General features: G+C 42.9%; 2 protein-coding genes and 1 long non-coding RNA gene across 8 annotated transcripts in view; 2 read left to right on the top strand and 1 right to left on the bottom strand.

The window, feature by feature from the left end:
- Positions 1-1,568: 1,568 nt before the first annotated feature.
- dcaf8 (DDB1 and CUL4 associated factor 8) lies at positions 1,569-9,990 on the top strand. 2 transcript variants are annotated; one of them, XM_019856731.1, is made up of 13 exons: positions 1,569-1,812; positions 2,175-2,230; positions 2,302-2,379; positions 2,711-3,360; positions 4,219-4,359; positions 4,461-4,555; positions 5,044-5,154; positions 5,442-5,572; positions 5,892-5,999; positions 6,075-6,205; positions 6,918-7,037; positions 7,117-7,233; positions 7,649-9,990. In XM_019856731.1, exons 2-13 carry the CDS (start codon positions 2,194-2,196, stop codon positions 7,754-7,756), a joined length of 1,827 nt encoding a protein of 608 aa, XP_019712290.1. In that variant the 5' UTR covers positions 1,569-1,812; positions 2,175-2,193; the 3' UTR covers positions 7,757-9,990. The 2 variants fall into 2 exon arrangements, with proteins under 2 accessions (XP_019712290.1, XP_019712289.1); XM_019856730.1 differs by having other exon boundaries at positions 2,124-2,230.
- Positions 9,991-10,198: 208 nt separating this feature from the next.
- LOC109507365 (uncharacterized) overlaps positions 10,199-15,439 on the top strand; it is a 22,648-nt gene continuing 17,407 nt past the window's right edge. Inside the window, exons 1-2 of the long non-coding RNA XR_002166449.1 lie at positions 10,199-10,211; positions 14,799-14,807. This is a non-coding gene — a long non-coding RNA (uncharacterized LOC109507365). The remainder of the gene's footprint in view (positions 10,212-14,798; positions 14,808-15,439) is intronic.
- On the bottom strand, positions 10,223-15,396 carry ndc1 (NDC1 transmembrane nucleoporin). 5 transcript variants are annotated; one of them, XM_019856728.1, is made up of 19 exons: positions 15,253-15,396; positions 14,662-14,782; positions 14,486-14,587; positions 14,200-14,374; positions 14,003-14,129; positions 13,822-13,930; positions 13,419-13,465; positions 13,208-13,342; positions 12,927-13,019; positions 12,772-12,853; positions 12,534-12,701; positions 11,894-12,148; positions 11,715-11,827; positions 11,330-11,380; positions 11,197-11,260; positions 11,032-11,132; positions 10,700-10,860; positions 10,472-10,625; positions 10,223-10,395 (listed from the first exon to the last, which is right to left on the bottom strand). In XM_019856728.1, exons 1-18 carry the CDS (start codon positions 15,289-15,291, stop codon positions 10,562-10,564), a joined length of 2,007 nt encoding a protein of 668 aa, XP_019712287.1. In that variant the 5' UTR covers positions 15,292-15,396; the 3' UTR covers positions 10,223-10,395; positions 10,472-10,561. The 5 variants fall into 5 exon arrangements, with proteins under 5 accessions (XP_019712287.1, XP_019712284.1, XP_019712285.1 ...); XM_019856725.1 differs by having other exon boundaries at positions 13,208-13,340; positions 13,414-13,465; positions 15,253-15,395; XM_019856726.1 differs by having other exon boundaries at positions 10,223-10,373; positions 13,208-13,340; positions 13,414-13,465; positions 15,253-15,291.

Here is a 15,439-nt window from a genome sequence, read left to right as displayed (position 1 = left end):
TTTATTATTATTATTTTGGTTTAGATTTTTCATGTATTTTGAAAAATACAAGTGCATTTGTCATTTTCTTCATTTTTAAAATGTATTTACTGTATCTTTATTTGGGGGGAGACAAAATGTCACCCAGGAATCAAGTTGCAGCATTTATTTTCTCTATTTCAAAGGACAAGTGCGTTTTTGCACTTTATTTGGATTTGTTGCATTTGTGTAGTACGTTCATTTCCACTTTTAAAGGAATAACTACAACTGCTAATAACTGTACTATGACTGTAAAACAATAACAAATGAAATTTGCCTTAAATCAAGTGAAAGCAGTCTTAAAATGCATGTAACCACCTTCATCCGACCATCTTTAATCCTGACCTATAACTATGTGTAATGATGGGCATTGGAGACTGGCCACTGCCTCTCAAGCAAGCACAATTCCATCTCAATACTTTAAACGTACTGTTTACAGTTACGCATATTTGATAGTGAGATAAAAGCTGAACTCCAGTAAGAATGCAGAAAAAAAAAGAGATTCCCCCTGCAGTAGGATCATGAAGACTGACATAAACACAGGAAGGAAACCATTTTGAGTCTCACCGGATGTTTTAGTATTCCTCACTGCGCTGGAATGGATGACTTGTGCAGTCCAGTCAATGCAGCTATGTCCAATTAATTCAAATAGTTTAGAGAAGTTAATGATTTTGTGTTTATTGTGGTCAAACTAGATTTTATTTTCGGGAGAAAAAAAATTACCCTCAGCACACCCCACACCAAAAGATAATCGCTCAGGATAATATTTTAGAGACATCAGATTATCTGTGTTTTGTTGATTTTGATTGGAAGGTGTGAGGAGAATTGATCAAATTTGGCATGAGTGTCGGTAAGTGTGTGCCAGGCTTAGAGACCAGAATAAAAAAAATATATGTATTTTTTTAGTGTACATACTTTTATTTTAATACACAAGAGGTCGTTTTGGAGTAACATAGATAAAACACTATGAAATAGAGTCATTTTGTCACCGGAAATAAGCCCAAAATAAAACAAAGGCTAAACAGTCAAAACACAGTAATAAAAAAAGGTGGAACAGATTAACGTATACAGATAAAAGAGAGAGACGAAACAATATGAGCAAGATCATAGCACTTATTTGTAAAATTCGCTTCTCTTCAGCAGCTACTTCCGAGTTTGAAAACAACTTGGTTAGGTTACCGGAAACTAACCAAAGTAAAATTAAAGCGGAACTATCAAACATAAGAGACAAGATCACGTGTGTGTTCTGAACCTAATATTATGACTGGTGAGTGTGTATAAAATAAAACTAAAGGAAAAGAGCCAAGAAATAAAACTGAACGAGCAAGTAGCGTTTTATTTTCGCTTCCCTTCGTTGCTACTTGTAACTGGAAGACACCCCCCTCAAATCTTCCGTCAAAACGCAAACATAAGGTTTTCATGTTAAAAAATATAAAACAGAGACGAAAACAAGTCATTCGGAAACACAGTGGATCTTGATTTTATTTCTCGTTTTTTCCCCTGCTGCAACTTCCGGGTTTTTAAACAAAATCGTCACGTACGACTTGTCGGAAGTCCACCCCCTGCCCCCCAAAATAGAAGCTGAACCGTCAAAACATAAACAGAGCAGTCGACCTTGTTTGAACGCTGCAGAGTTTGTTTTCCTCTGAAAACTTGACGCACAATGCGGCGTCTTTTCTGTCTCAGCCTGGCTGGTAGAGGCGCGGTGTGACGATCGCAAAGCTGCCATATAAAAGGACTTAGCTTTCAGAAAGATAAAAAAAGAAGTGCGCCGAGTCGGGCCTGCGAGTCGAGGTAAAAAATGCTAAGGCTAAGTTAGCCGCTGTGTGTTTGTGTGTGTGTGTGACCAAACAGGTGTTGTTTGCTTTACAGCATCAAAAATGACAGCGGCGTATTTGTCAATATTATGCCAACGGTGGTTATCTAGCTACATGCTAATGTGAGAGGGCCTGTAAACGTCAAACCGAGTTTTAACGATGCCGTCACAAAGAGTGCGAGGATATATTGGGGTGGAATTAGCCCGCTGGTTAGCCAGCCTCGCAGGTTGCAAACGCCTCTCACGCACACACTAAACTGGACAATGCTGAACTTTTACAGTCAACTTGACTACTTTGAGACACCTGTATGACCCCCCCCCCCCTTTGCGTGTGTGACAGACTTGCCTTCACGGACGTCATGGCAGAAACCGAAGGCAAAGCCACGTCGCTCAACGGTAACTGGATTGCAAACCACTCGTGGTAGCCATTTAAGATCGTTTCTGACCACTGTTGGGTTCTTTTCAAGGGGCCTCTGGGGAGGAAGAAGCCAAGGGGGATCAACACAAAGACGCCTGTGGGAGCAAAGATGGAGCCAAACACAGTGGTAATTTTTTTTTTTTTTTTTTTTACATCTTATTATTTACATCACGAGGAGGTTGGAACCTTAGAAGTTGAAGGTAATTTAGCAAATAAGTGACAGGATGTTATGTTTCATGGATTTCAGATCAGTGAGTGACTACATAACAGAAGCTTTATGGCACAACTGATTGGCTAGTTAAATGAGCAAAATTTACACCACGAAATCAGCCATGTTTAATGCACATGTAAAAAGACCGTTATCTTCCCACTTATCTAGTTTTTTTTGGGTCAAACCTTTAACTGGCTCCCTTTGCTGAAAGCAACACTAATTTCCATGTTTGTTGCTCTACTTCAAGACAACGGAGAGGCATCTGGTGACAGAAATGGGCCAGAAAGTGAGCCGAAGGCGGAGGAAGGTGAAGAGGAGGAGGAGGAGGACGATGAGGAAGACACTGACAGCATGGATGGAAGCGCCCTCTTTTCTCTGACTGAGGATGGTGAAAGAGACAGCGAGGGAGGCAGACAAGAGAGGGCGAAAGATGGCGGAAGAAGGGCCGCACGGAAGCGGAACAGACCCTGCGGCGGCAATAACAACAACCGTTCCTCCAGCTCGGATGACGATGACGAAGAGGAACTGAAAGATGGTGACGAAAACGACAAGGAAGACGACGAGGAAGACGAGGCGATGGAGGCGTGGTTGGGCGCCGAGCTGCAGGACCTGCGCGGGCTGGCGTGGCGCGCCATCCCCTCGCTGCGCGGTCGGGAGATTGGCCGGGACTCACAACAGTTTGTGAGGCGCGTGTGCGGCGCCCGCGGCCTGGTGCAGAGGCTGGAACTACAGGGTCGGCTGGAGAGACACTCCGGCTGCGTCAACACGCTGCACTTCAACCCGTCGGGCACGCGTCTGGCGTCGGGCAGCGACGACCTCCGCGTGGTCATCTGGGACTGGGCCATCCGGCGCGCTGAGCTGGAGTTCGACAGCGGGCACAAGAGCAATGTCTTTCAGGTGAGGGGTGCAACACTAACATGCACTGTACAGGACAGTCACAATTGAAGACAAAGAGAAGTTAACCGCTGTATAGTATTCACGGAATAAAACTGACATAAGTTTTTTTTGTTTTTTTTTTAAAGATAGCAGTGGAGGTGCATGGTTTTATCCCGTTTTGTTTGACATGTTGTGTGAAGCTCTTAGTAGATGAAAGAAGAGCAGGATACAATAAAATACAACACATCCTGATTTATATAGCGCTTTCACAACAGCTGCAGCTGTAACAAGGCGCTTTACAAAACAGTTAACATAAAGTAAATAAAAAACACAACACACAACATAAAACAACGGCGAGTTGCAATCTTAATTTGCAATGCAAATGTAATACAAATTTCCCCAGTGTGGGACAAATAAAGGTTATCTTATCGTAACCACTTTTCCCTCATACGTTTTGTTGTTTGAAGCAGTTCTAGATGAAAGAGAGAATCAAAGTGTCCTTCCACCAGTGGATCAAAGACGTCATGCTAAAAATGTGCACATGTCGGCTACAAGCAAAGCTTCAAATAAGTTGTAGCGTCCATTGACGAAAAGGAGATTGGTTCACTTCTACTGTCCCATGTAAATCCGCTTCAATTGCAAGCGGCGACTTTGTTCCAAATACGATGCGTATGGCCAGGATGCTGTAATCTCACATGACGTCACTTGCTGAATTTAAACAAACTATTTCATTTTTCTAAGAGCCGATAGTTTCTCCGTTGGCGAGTAAGACACGTAAAGATGGGTTGATTCAGTTTTCTAGCTCATTTCATTTCAAGCTCACTCAAGTCTCATTAGATTTCAAAATTACGCACGGTGAAATTTGTTCTGGCCCACAAGGCCAAGTTCCTACCTCACAGCGGCGACTCCACCTTGGCCATGTGCGCCCGTGACGGTCAGATTCGTGTGGCGGAGCTCTCAGCCACCCAACGCTGCAAGAACACCAAGAGGGTGGCACAGCACAAAGGGGCTGCACACAAGGTCCAATACAGAGACACACGCACACACATTTGCAAATGTATAAACAAGACATTGATGTTGTAACTTACTGGGTTTTTTTTTGTGTTTTTTTTTTGCATCAGTTGGCCCTGGAGCCCGACTCTCCGTGCTCCTTTCTGTCGGCGGGAGAGGACGCCATCGTGTTTGGAATCGACCTGCGGCTTGATCGTCCTGCTAAGTGAGTACTCGTGTCTCATCTAATACTGTGCTTGTCTTGTGCCACGAGCAAAAAAGAAAAATTGCAATACTAGCGGCATACACCGTGTAAACCAAAATATTAAAGAATGCTTCAAACTTAGCCCGATATTTTTCTTTGGTGAAATTAGTAAACAGAGTTTTCCCCCCCCCCTGATTTAAAGACGATCATTTTTAGTTTGGGTATTTTAAATTGTAAATTAAGCATTTGAGACTTAATTTGGGAAACAAACAAACTTGTTGCAAACGTTTTTCAAGGAGGTATTACATGCCATTGCAAAATTAACCAACTCCCAAAAAGTGGCTTCAAGATGTGATACAATTATTATACCAGATGGCCATTACACCCCCACAAAGGGCACTCATACACCGCCAGTAGTGCAAGAAACCCTTCAGCACCCCCACGTTTGGTTGAGTTTGGTGTGCAAGATGCCCATTTAACACCTGTTAAACCTTCCCCTTGTTTTGCAGCAAACTGGTGATGGTGAAGGAAGGTGACAAAAAAGTGGGCCTCTACACAATCTTCGTCAACCCGGCCAAGACGCAGCACTTTGCGGTCGGCGGGAGGGATCAGTATGTCAGGTCCGTAAGCTTAATGGCCACCACCATGAGGATATAACGTCAGTCAGTGCGACACACATCAGTTTGATGACAATCACAACAGGTGGATGTAAATTAATTGTACCTTCTGCCATCTAGTGGAAGAGAGTTGAATTGCTCTTCCTGTGAATAATTGTTGCAAGAATAGATACATTTACAGGTATCGATAAGCGAATAGAAATTTTGGGAATTTATAAAGTGAACATGATTATTTCCACTCACGTGGTTAGGAATCACTGCCCTTGACTGCCCCCGTTGTTGCTCCATAGGATTTACGACCAGAGGAAGATCAACGAGAATGACAATAATGGCGTACTGAAGAAGTTCTGCCCCTCACATCTGGTGTCCAGCGAGTCCAAAACCAGCATCACCTGCCTCGTGTACAGTCATGATGGCACAGGTAAGATTACACATTGCGAAAAATCACACATGGAAATGGCATGAAGGCGCTTTAAATTTAAAGCAAACGTCCGCTTTTCGCTGAAGGTGAATAATTAGATCTGACTCTATTTACTGAGGCCCGCAAAGCATCAACACCATGCTTCCAGCATGGTACACAATCATCAACCCATGGTACATACATGATTGTATTCAGGAGTTAAATTACCCAACCAACTCACCTTCACATGAGGATGATTGGTAGAATTAGGCAACAATTTTGAAAAATGTCGAATCATAAATATGCAAGCTTTTACTGTATTATTATTATCATCATCTAGAGCTACTTACCACCTACAATGACGAGGACATCTACCTGTTTGACTCCAACCACAGCGACGGTGCCGACTACTGCAGGAGATACAAGGGACACCGCAACAATGCCACAGGTAGGATGACAAGTCTGACCAAATGCGTATCCAATCTCAATATCCCTCTCACTCCACCCTACTACCACCCGGAAGTGAAGGGCGTCAACTTCTACGGGCCGTGCAGCGAGTTTGTGGTGAGCGGCAGTGACTGCGGACACATCTACCTGTGGGATAAACACTCAGCTCGCATCGTCCAGTTCATGGAGGGCGACAGAGGCGGAGTGGTGAGTATGGGCTGTCAGGTTTGCGCAAGGCACTACAACATTTTATTTAGTTTTTCCATTATATTTTTGGTTTAATAGTTAAGATGAGTCATCCAGGTTATCTCATTAAAATATTAGTAATTGATATATTTCGTCCCAATGTTTTATTATTTTTGTACTTGTAGTAACTTTTCAAAAGTTTATATTAAACTGAAGATTTAAATGCAAAATATTTTAAATGTATCTATTAGGTTTTTTTTTTTTTTCAATTCCTATCATATCCTTTGATTTTAATTTAAAATGTATTTAATATGAACATGCAACTTGGGTTGTATTAGTTTTACTATTATATTAATGAACTCAAAAATCCAATTTCATAAATATTTGCTCTTTTTTATTTTCATGTTTATGAACCCAATTCATCCTATTCAATTAATATATTTAATACAAATACATAAATGTATATCTAATCTCATTTAAAATGTTATTTAGTATTTTTTTATATTTTATATATTGTATCTAATATAAACCATAGTTTTGGTTTTAAATTTATTAATTTTCATACACTGTATACATGCGTTGGCATTGTCAAGTCATCGAGTCCATCCACTCTCAATTAAAAAAAAAACAAACAAAACGTTTGGGACATGAATAGAAAAACAGCTCAAGTACAATAACAATAATAATAATTTTAAAAAGCCGACACTTTTTTTGCTGGCCTGATGTCGCCCAGGTGAACTGCTTGGAGCCGCACCCCCACCTGCCAGGCATGGCTACTAGCGGCCTGGACCATGACATCAAGCTGTGGGCCCCCACTGCCGAGGTTCCCACTGGACTCAAGGGCCTCAAAGAGGTATCTGCTTCTTAACCGGAGGTTTCTCAAGCAATCGTACTTGGAGCCAAACACGGGTGTGTTTGTGCTCTACCTGAAGGTGATGAAAAAGAACAAGCGGGACCGTGATGTGGACACCGTGCGGCATGGCGACCAGTATGACACCCAGCTGCTGTGGTTCCTGATGAGACACATGAGGACCCGACGGCCACAGAGCGTGAGTTCTGGGGAGAATATTGTCCCGGTGTACCTAATGAAGTGTCCATGTATGTGCCGTTCAGTGGTGCCTTAAGATCCAAGCGACCTAGCTTACGAGATTTTCAAGGCACAATGCGTTGTATGCGTACAAATGTGAAAGTCGAGCGTGGTCTAGTGGAAGTGAACTCAACAATAAGAAGCTTGCCTGGCTAACAGTTTCGACTGTTGCTTCAGCCTTCATTGTAGCTGTCAATACTTCCTGGTGACACGTATTGACGTAATGGTCTGGAAAAAAAGAAAGCTTCAACGAATTTGAGTTGTTTTGAGCTGGGAGCGTGGTCATGGAACAAATTCAACTCGTATCTCAAGGCACCAATGTACTGTATATAAATGAGTTCACCCTGCTCACTTCCTCTCCTTTGGTCTCCATCCAGACACGACGTGAAGGAGCTGACGCCGACACCGACGAGTCTTGGAGCTCGCCAGACACCTCTGACGAAGAGGAGGGGAGTCCAGATCATGTTCAGTGCATGTCCTCCTGAGCCACACACACACACACGCACACACATATATACAGATACTGTCCAGTAAAAAGCAGGTACTGCGTGTCCCCCAAAAAATAAATAAAAAAATCAACAGCAATGTTTTGGATAACGAGAAAAATAATTAACAACTGAAAATGTAGTACACAATAATGTTTCAGACAATAAGGAAACAAATTCATCACTTGTGATTTGTGTCCAAAAGAAAGATTCAGGGCTACAAATTTATATTAATAATCGATGAACCAGATTTAACAAAAGTTTTCATTTCCATCCCCATATTTAAAACAGGGCATTCTTCCAAATTGGAAAAAAAAGTGTCCAAACTTTGTGATCATTTGTATCCCAACAAAAAAACCAAAACATTGTTTCTAATTAAGAAGGAAAAAGCACATAATGTCTCAGGGTTTTTTTTTTGTGCCCAAAAGACCAAAAATGTTGTGAAAGTAATTAAAAATTTAACATTATTGATATTAATTGTTACCCACCCCCCACCCCTCCCATAATGTTGAGGGTAAAGCCCTCAGAAAGTTTGGTTGCCAAATGCAGTGATATTTATGCCCGAAAAAAAATTGCAGAACATATTGGGACAAACAATCAAAAAAAGTACAATAAGTGGTGTTTTTTTGTCCACAAAAATAACAACTATCTAGGGGTTTTGGGGTGGAATCACCAAATTTGTTGTACAAAACAAGATTTTTTGTGTGTGTCTCTACAGAAAAACAAAAAAAAAAAATGTCTGTGTATACTAGAAGCAAAATGTTAGCAAAAAGCAAAAAAATGGTTTTGTGTACAAAAAAAAGGCTTTGAACAACAATGGAAAAAAAAAACGTGCATTTTGTTTTGGTCAAAGATAACATTTTTCTGACAATGAAAATTTGACTCGTGAAAAAAGTTAACATTTTGGGTACTTTTTTGCACAAAAAATGGCATAGAATGTTGCGTTTTATGGAAAAAAATGAACAAAATATTAAAAACAAAAAAAAAAACGTTTCCACAAAACTTGGAGGTGCATGCGTTTTATTAAGACATCCATGTTGCATACATGTATACATAGAAGATGCACATATGTACGCAGAGAGCCAATGACCAATGAAAAGCATCCATCTCCAACTCAAGTGTAAAAATGATGGTGCTGCCTGCTTTTCACTGGACAACCATGATGCATTCATGCCCTCTTTAGCATGATTGACACACTGACACACACACAAATCAGACTTAGTGATGGTGAAGAATGCTGGCCACTGTACGAAGACGTCAATTTTCCTATGTCCCATTTTTGACTGCTGCCTCTAAACGTACACCAGCACGTAGCCACACTCCTTCCCATTGTAGCGACAAGCTCCTTCTGCGCCAGATTGCTGACCCCTCCCAAACTACTGAGTGCACTTTGAATCAGGGATGTTGCCGTTTGACACATGCACTAAAGAGTGATTTTTTTTTTCTCTTTTGTCAGCAGTGATTTTTTTTTTTTTCACAGCACTCATAGGTTTTCTCACTTCAGCCTATTTCTGTTCACTCCACCTTTGACAGGAAACGTTCTGCTCACTTTCACTGCATGCGCCACGGACGAACTTTTTTTCCAGTCCCCCCCCCCGTTCGGATTCAGTGCAATTGCTCCAGTTCACCCACGCAATTTTTAAGTTGTACGGCCCTGAGAATGAAAACCAAATGGTACCCAACTGGAAAGGGAAAAAAAGTTCCCCAAACCCCAATTGGAAGCCGTACGATCTGTAGCTGAATTAGAAGCAGCTGATTGGCTGGAAACTGGAATAGGTATAGAGGGTGGCATTGGGGGATTTTTGAGGAGGGTGGTGGTTTCTTTGGACATCGTGCTTGCCCGTTCTTTGTGGTGTGAGAGCAATTGAAGCTTGGCTTTTTTTTTTCTCGTTTTCTGAGAATTCTTAGTCAAATTGTACATATATAAATATGAAAAGTGTAAAAAAAAATTACAAAAAAATCAACCTATAGAAGATGCTGTTTGTCATGCAAAACATTTGATTGGTTAAAGATGCAGAGGTTTATATTCGATACAGATCCAACATGCACCTTTTTCTCCTGATCGCCCGAGACTGTCCTTTACGGTATTATGTTACCATTGTACACAATACTGTTTTTCATTTGAAAAAATGATTTCAAATTTTCCCACCCACAGGCTTAACATTTTTGAAACGTCTACTGGTTCTGTTGGAAATATGTTGAAGAATTTGTGCAATAAAACAGACAGTACTCTTGATGTTTTGTCCTATTTACACGTCTCATGAAAACGGTTGCTCTCATGGTTGTATGCATTTCCTGATGCTTGAGAGGATAAGCGGCTCGGATCATGGATGGATGGATAAGTTTGTTATTTGGTGGATTCAGAGAACAGAGCATAGTGTCCGGCAAAACATCTATCAAGCTTCTTTGAGATGCATGGACCTTTTGGGCTAGATTATATTCCATTTCCTTTCAAGTAACACATCCGCGCAGCAATATATTTATTGATATGAAATACTTTGACACCACCTGAATGAACTAGAACTTCTCTCACCTCAATACGCTCTTCATCTCTGATGAATGTTTACAGGCTTCCCTGCCACCGTGATGCCCTGAAACTTTCGGCTGGTTCTCTCCCCTGAGATTATTTTCAAAGAAACCTGGAGATGTTTTTTTTTCTGTTACGTCATATTTTTATTTAACACACAACCTAATATGTACAAACAGGCGTCTGACCTGTGAGCGTTCTATTCCTTGCGCTCGTGAAATTAAAAGCATCCAACATGTGCTCTGTTATCAGCACAATGCAGAGATGTGAATATTAAGTCATTCCTTGTAGTGCAGGAAAAGCTGCAGCCTCTTGCGGTGCTCTGCCGACATGTGAACGGCGCTGAAGGAGTGCAAGAATAAAATGTTAGTATGTATGCCCATTGACCGCGGCGCACTGACAAAAGAGTGACTCACTTGAGGTGATCTCCAAAAGTGGTGGTGATTCGATAGATGGCCGTCTTGAGCGCGGCCCTGAGAGCGAAACGCAGCGTTTTGTAGGCAGGCTCGCCCATGCCGCCTGCCGTCCGCATGGGCTTCGTGGAAGCATGAGGCAGCTTGAAGTGTCGGTCCACTGCCTGTGGACAAACCATATTTGTTTACTTCGGTTTTGTTTTGGTAAATTTCATGAAATACGTTTTCCCCCGGTCTTTCCACTTGAATGACCGTAAGCAATGCTGAAATAGTAATGCAAAATAAGGATCAAGAAAATCCAAGTCCTGGTCTAGTCACTACAGTATAACTCTGACCTCTTGCAGGAGCAGCATTGTGCTAAGGATGCTGGGTAACGCCGTCTGCACCACGCCAAAGTGGTCCTCTGAGAAGGAGGCTTGAACCAGGTAGGACAGTCCTGGAAAGCATTCACGTGGTTAACCTCACGTGTTGAAGGGGAAGAGAAAACTTCTTTTGTTTACCCTCCAATGCCCAAATGTGGGCCTGGCTGCCGGCAAAGAGCGCTTCACTGGAGGCTTCTGGAAGCTGCAAAACAGAGAAAACGTTAGGCCGCATTCGCATGAAATGTAGTCTAGTGTTTTGTAGTGAGCTCACCTTGTTGAACAAATACGCGATCAGCACACGCTTGGACAGGAAGCTTTTAACCTGAATGGGGTAAAGTTGGTGATTAAATGAAGATGTCATGGGTTCTTAAGCATGAAAGGCCAGAGCAGCCAATTTGCGTTTGACAAAATAACAAGTACAGTTTTATAGATTACAGCGGCCGTAAACTACATGTCCCATACTGCATATGTCATCGACGTGCTGCTTTATCAATGTCTCAAATAGTGGCCTGCACTCCCAATTTTCCGTCCGTGCCTCAATATTTCACTGGATCAGTCTGTCACTTGCAACAAAAGTAAATGCCTCTCCTCTAATATTAATCGCCATCTTCCTCCCCTGTACCAAACCCATCGAAGCACTTTTCTTCGGTGCATACCTGTTCTTTCCTGTTGTGGAGGAACTGGGCCAAAAGACCGGGTTGGTCGGCAACCTGCTTGGGACTGAGCAGTGGGGCGGCGGACAGCAGTGGGCTGCCGCTAGACTGTGAATCTGTACGGAGACGGTGGACAATTGACTACAACTTAACCATAGGCTTCCACAAGTACATCCCTTTACCTGTGGGGGTGGACCACAATTTGGGGGCCCTCCTCATAATGTGGGGGCTCTGCACGGTGCCATGCCATGGCGAGCCCTGGTATACGGATGTGGCGAGACGTCGCAGGTTCGGTGAGGAGAAGTAGCTGTCCTGGTAGGGTGGGGTGAACGGCGCCGTCAAGTGTCTTGGCTGCGTGCTGCCGAAGACGCAATCTGGACTTTGGATCGGGACGTTTCTGGCCATTGGACTCTTCTGATCCTCTGCACCAGAGATTGCTTTCAAAGTTCAAAAAGATGACAGGCTCAAATGTTTAAAGAGTCCACCAGATAGCCAAAAAAAACTACAAGTACGAAGAAGTAAAAAAATCCTGGAACTGCACTGCACGTGCAAAGTAGTCAAGTTTCCTGGAACTACACGTACAAGGACGCAAAAGTCTGTGGAAATTCATGAATGACTAATTCAATGTCTCTGGAGTTACGAGTACAAATTGTGGACTTGTAAGAACCAAACCAAAAAAGCCTCTGAAGCTATGAGAGGCAAGAAGTAAGTCTTGTGCACTATAAGCAATTTCAATAATAATGGGTGAAAATCCCCAAAATGAGTATTATAATATGCCTATTTCAGGCTTAAGGAGTTCTTTCGCGAAATGAGATCATTTACCTGAAGACGAGTCCGACGTGGACTTCAGTTCGCCACTTCCCGACGAAAGCGACTTGGCCCTGCCGTTGGTGGCCACGCTGTCGTGGTAAGCGATCAGTCGCTGGGTCAGGTCCGCCAGAAGCGATTGACACTCCTTGCTAATGGCATTCCAGTTGTGAGGATGTCCACCTGGTGGAGAGAGAGTGAAGGGCCGTCATTTGAATGGCTTTATGGTACGTTTAAATATAAATACGCATACCTGGCTGACTTAGGCTGAACACCTCGCCACGTCGCCATGGCGAGTGCTGAGAGAACAGAGCCAAGTCTTGTAGGGCTAGGAACTGTTGGGCGCAGAGACTTCAATTAAACTTCCAAATATCCTATAGAGCCTGAGGAGGAATGCTGAAGGGCTACCTTTAATATTCCTGGCTTTGGGTCAGACAGAACTCTGGGAAGACACTGGTGCACGTCCTCTGTGAAAGATGACTGTATTGGGAAACTGTAGTCCTGTATATATGGAGGAAAATAAAAGTGTGATCCATGTCATTTCCGCTCAATCATGATAGCGATTAAGGCACAACATATGGCGACACTTCCCTACATATGTATATTTACCTCTATTGCCCCCACTGCCAAATGATGTGATAATGTAGTAACTAGAAAGAGTGTATGGACACACGCATACACACACACACCTCCGTGATAAAAATCCTGAAGAGCAGCAAGGCCATGTACCAAGTGAAGAGTAGAAAGGTGGCACTGGTCCACAGATGGTAGAGCAGGGTCAAGTCCAGAAGCCCGCTGATGGTGTCCAGACGGTGAGTGGAACTGGAAGGGAAAAGGGAATACTTGTGAATTTAATAGGCACATGTGAGGAAGGATGTTCAGGAAATACACCGACCTGTTTAAGTGAAGGTTGAACATTTTACAGATCCACTCTCTTGGGATGTATCCTGTCAACACAAAGAAGAATAAGGCAGTGTATTACTTCATATGGAGCAGTGGTGCTCAACTTTTTTTTTTAAGGGGGGTGACGTGGACCACTTGCATCTCTTTCATTAGAATAACTGCCAGTTGCAATTCTCAATGAATTACACTTAGTGCCACAATACAACGCTCGCAAGTTTTGTGGTTGCATGTCAAAGCAAGAAAATCAGCCAAATATTGACTTGTATCTTAAAAAGATCTGAAGTGGAGTCTTACGTATCTCAAAGCACCAGTATATCTCGACTTTGAAATCCTTTTAGGTCAATTTTGGTACTCAAAGAAATTAATTTGTAAACTCACGGAGGAAAGAAACATAACATACCCAAGAAGAAATACACTAGAATGTAGTTCCTGATCGAGTAAAGTGCTTGGGCAGCACTGCACTTCACCACCAGCGGCAAGGACTCCTTAAAACGAAGGTACTTGTATTGCTGAGGAGGGAAGGAAGGGTTCAAACAGTGAATACAACCTCACTCAACAGACGTATTCAACAGTACACGTACCTGAACGGTGGGGAAAAACACATAGTTCATGTTGTGGACGACACCAAACAGGTTGTGGGAGAAGCCCACGAAAGCTCCCGCCAGCAGGAGGATGAGATGGTACTCGTTCAGACACATCTGAGGGGGACTGTAAGACAGTGATTAGAACACGCGTTAGCAATTAGGGAATCAAAAACACTGCGCTAGAGCAGACTTACGCGTCTTCGACGCCGCAGGGGTAAGTGTGCATCTCGTAACGGCCCCCAATGGTGACAGCAGCCCACCAGGCCACCATGATGCCCATGAAGCAGTGGAGCAAGGAGTTGGCCACGTGACGCGGATGCAGCAGGTGACCCAACAGAGCGATTTTGGAGCAGGCAACGGTAGGGATGACTAGCAGGAAGCGAAAGACAAATCAACAGGACAATCATTTTGTGAAAAACTGAAACGGAAGCAATCACAAGGGGAATATTTCATTCACACTGTGATTTGAACGCCACTCACCCGTATAATATACAAAGATCAGGAAGCCCACCATGGTGGTGACGCTGCACAACAGGACAAAGGACAAAATGCCGCTGGCGCTTGTCATGACGGACAAACATTCTGTATAGGGAAGACATTTTGATTTGGAAGCACGTTGAGTGATCAGATTGAATACAAAATTGTGACCGACTGACCTGATAGAGTCTGGATTGGGAAGAGAAGACTGAATTTGCTGAGGATGACAAAAACTGCCGTGGTTGGTGGCAACAACAAGACAGCCCAGGCTATGCTGGCTGCAGCCCTCCAGCAAATCACCTACGGACAAGGTAAGCCAAAGTATGTACACGTTCACATTTATTCATTTTATTGCATTTCCACTTATTCTGTTATCATTTCACTAAATACTCCATGGTGAATTCTTTAAAGTTTTAGTAGTAACAAGGGTTGTGGTTCTATAATCGGGTTTCAAGGTGTGTTTAGGATGTATAGGTTTCGTCTCAAAGTGAGATTTCATGACAGGATTAATATTTCAAAACAGTGTTTTAAGACAGGGTTAGGGTTTCAAAACAGGGTTAGATATTCAAACAAGGGATTCATGTTCAAAATCGAGTTTCCAGAACAGTGGTCGGACTTTAAATGACAAAACTACTTGCGTGGTTTGGTTGCAATACTCTTGCGCCCGTATACACACGTACAGTAGCTGCTCCTATAGGCTATCATGCTAACTAACGCCGGTCGAATATTGGGGGTGAGGGGGGGGCGACTTTTAAGTGACAGAGACTCACCTTGCGGACAAACCAACAATTTTGGTCCGCAGAAAACATAGCGCAGAGCGTAAATTATTACTTCTTTCTTCGTCAAAACTTCCAACTTGCCATCATGCCGCGCCACTTTCGTTCAAAGGACCTCCAGCAGGACCGGCGCTCCAAGACGGTCTCCGCATATGTGCCTGTTTTAAAATGACGTTTATAT

The sequence above is a fragment of the Hippocampus comes genome, unplaced genomic scaffold (genome assembly GCF_001891065.2).
Source record: "Hippocampus comes isolate QL1 unplaced genomic scaffold, H_comes_QL1_v1.1 scaffold105, whole genome shotgun sequence".
In the NCBI taxonomy this organism is placed as follows: Eukaryota; Metazoa; Chordata; class Actinopteri; order Syngnathiformes; family Syngnathidae; genus Hippocampus; species Hippocampus comes.
Note: the sequence above shows the minus strand (reverse complement) of the source record. Positions and strands in the feature narration are given on the sequence as shown.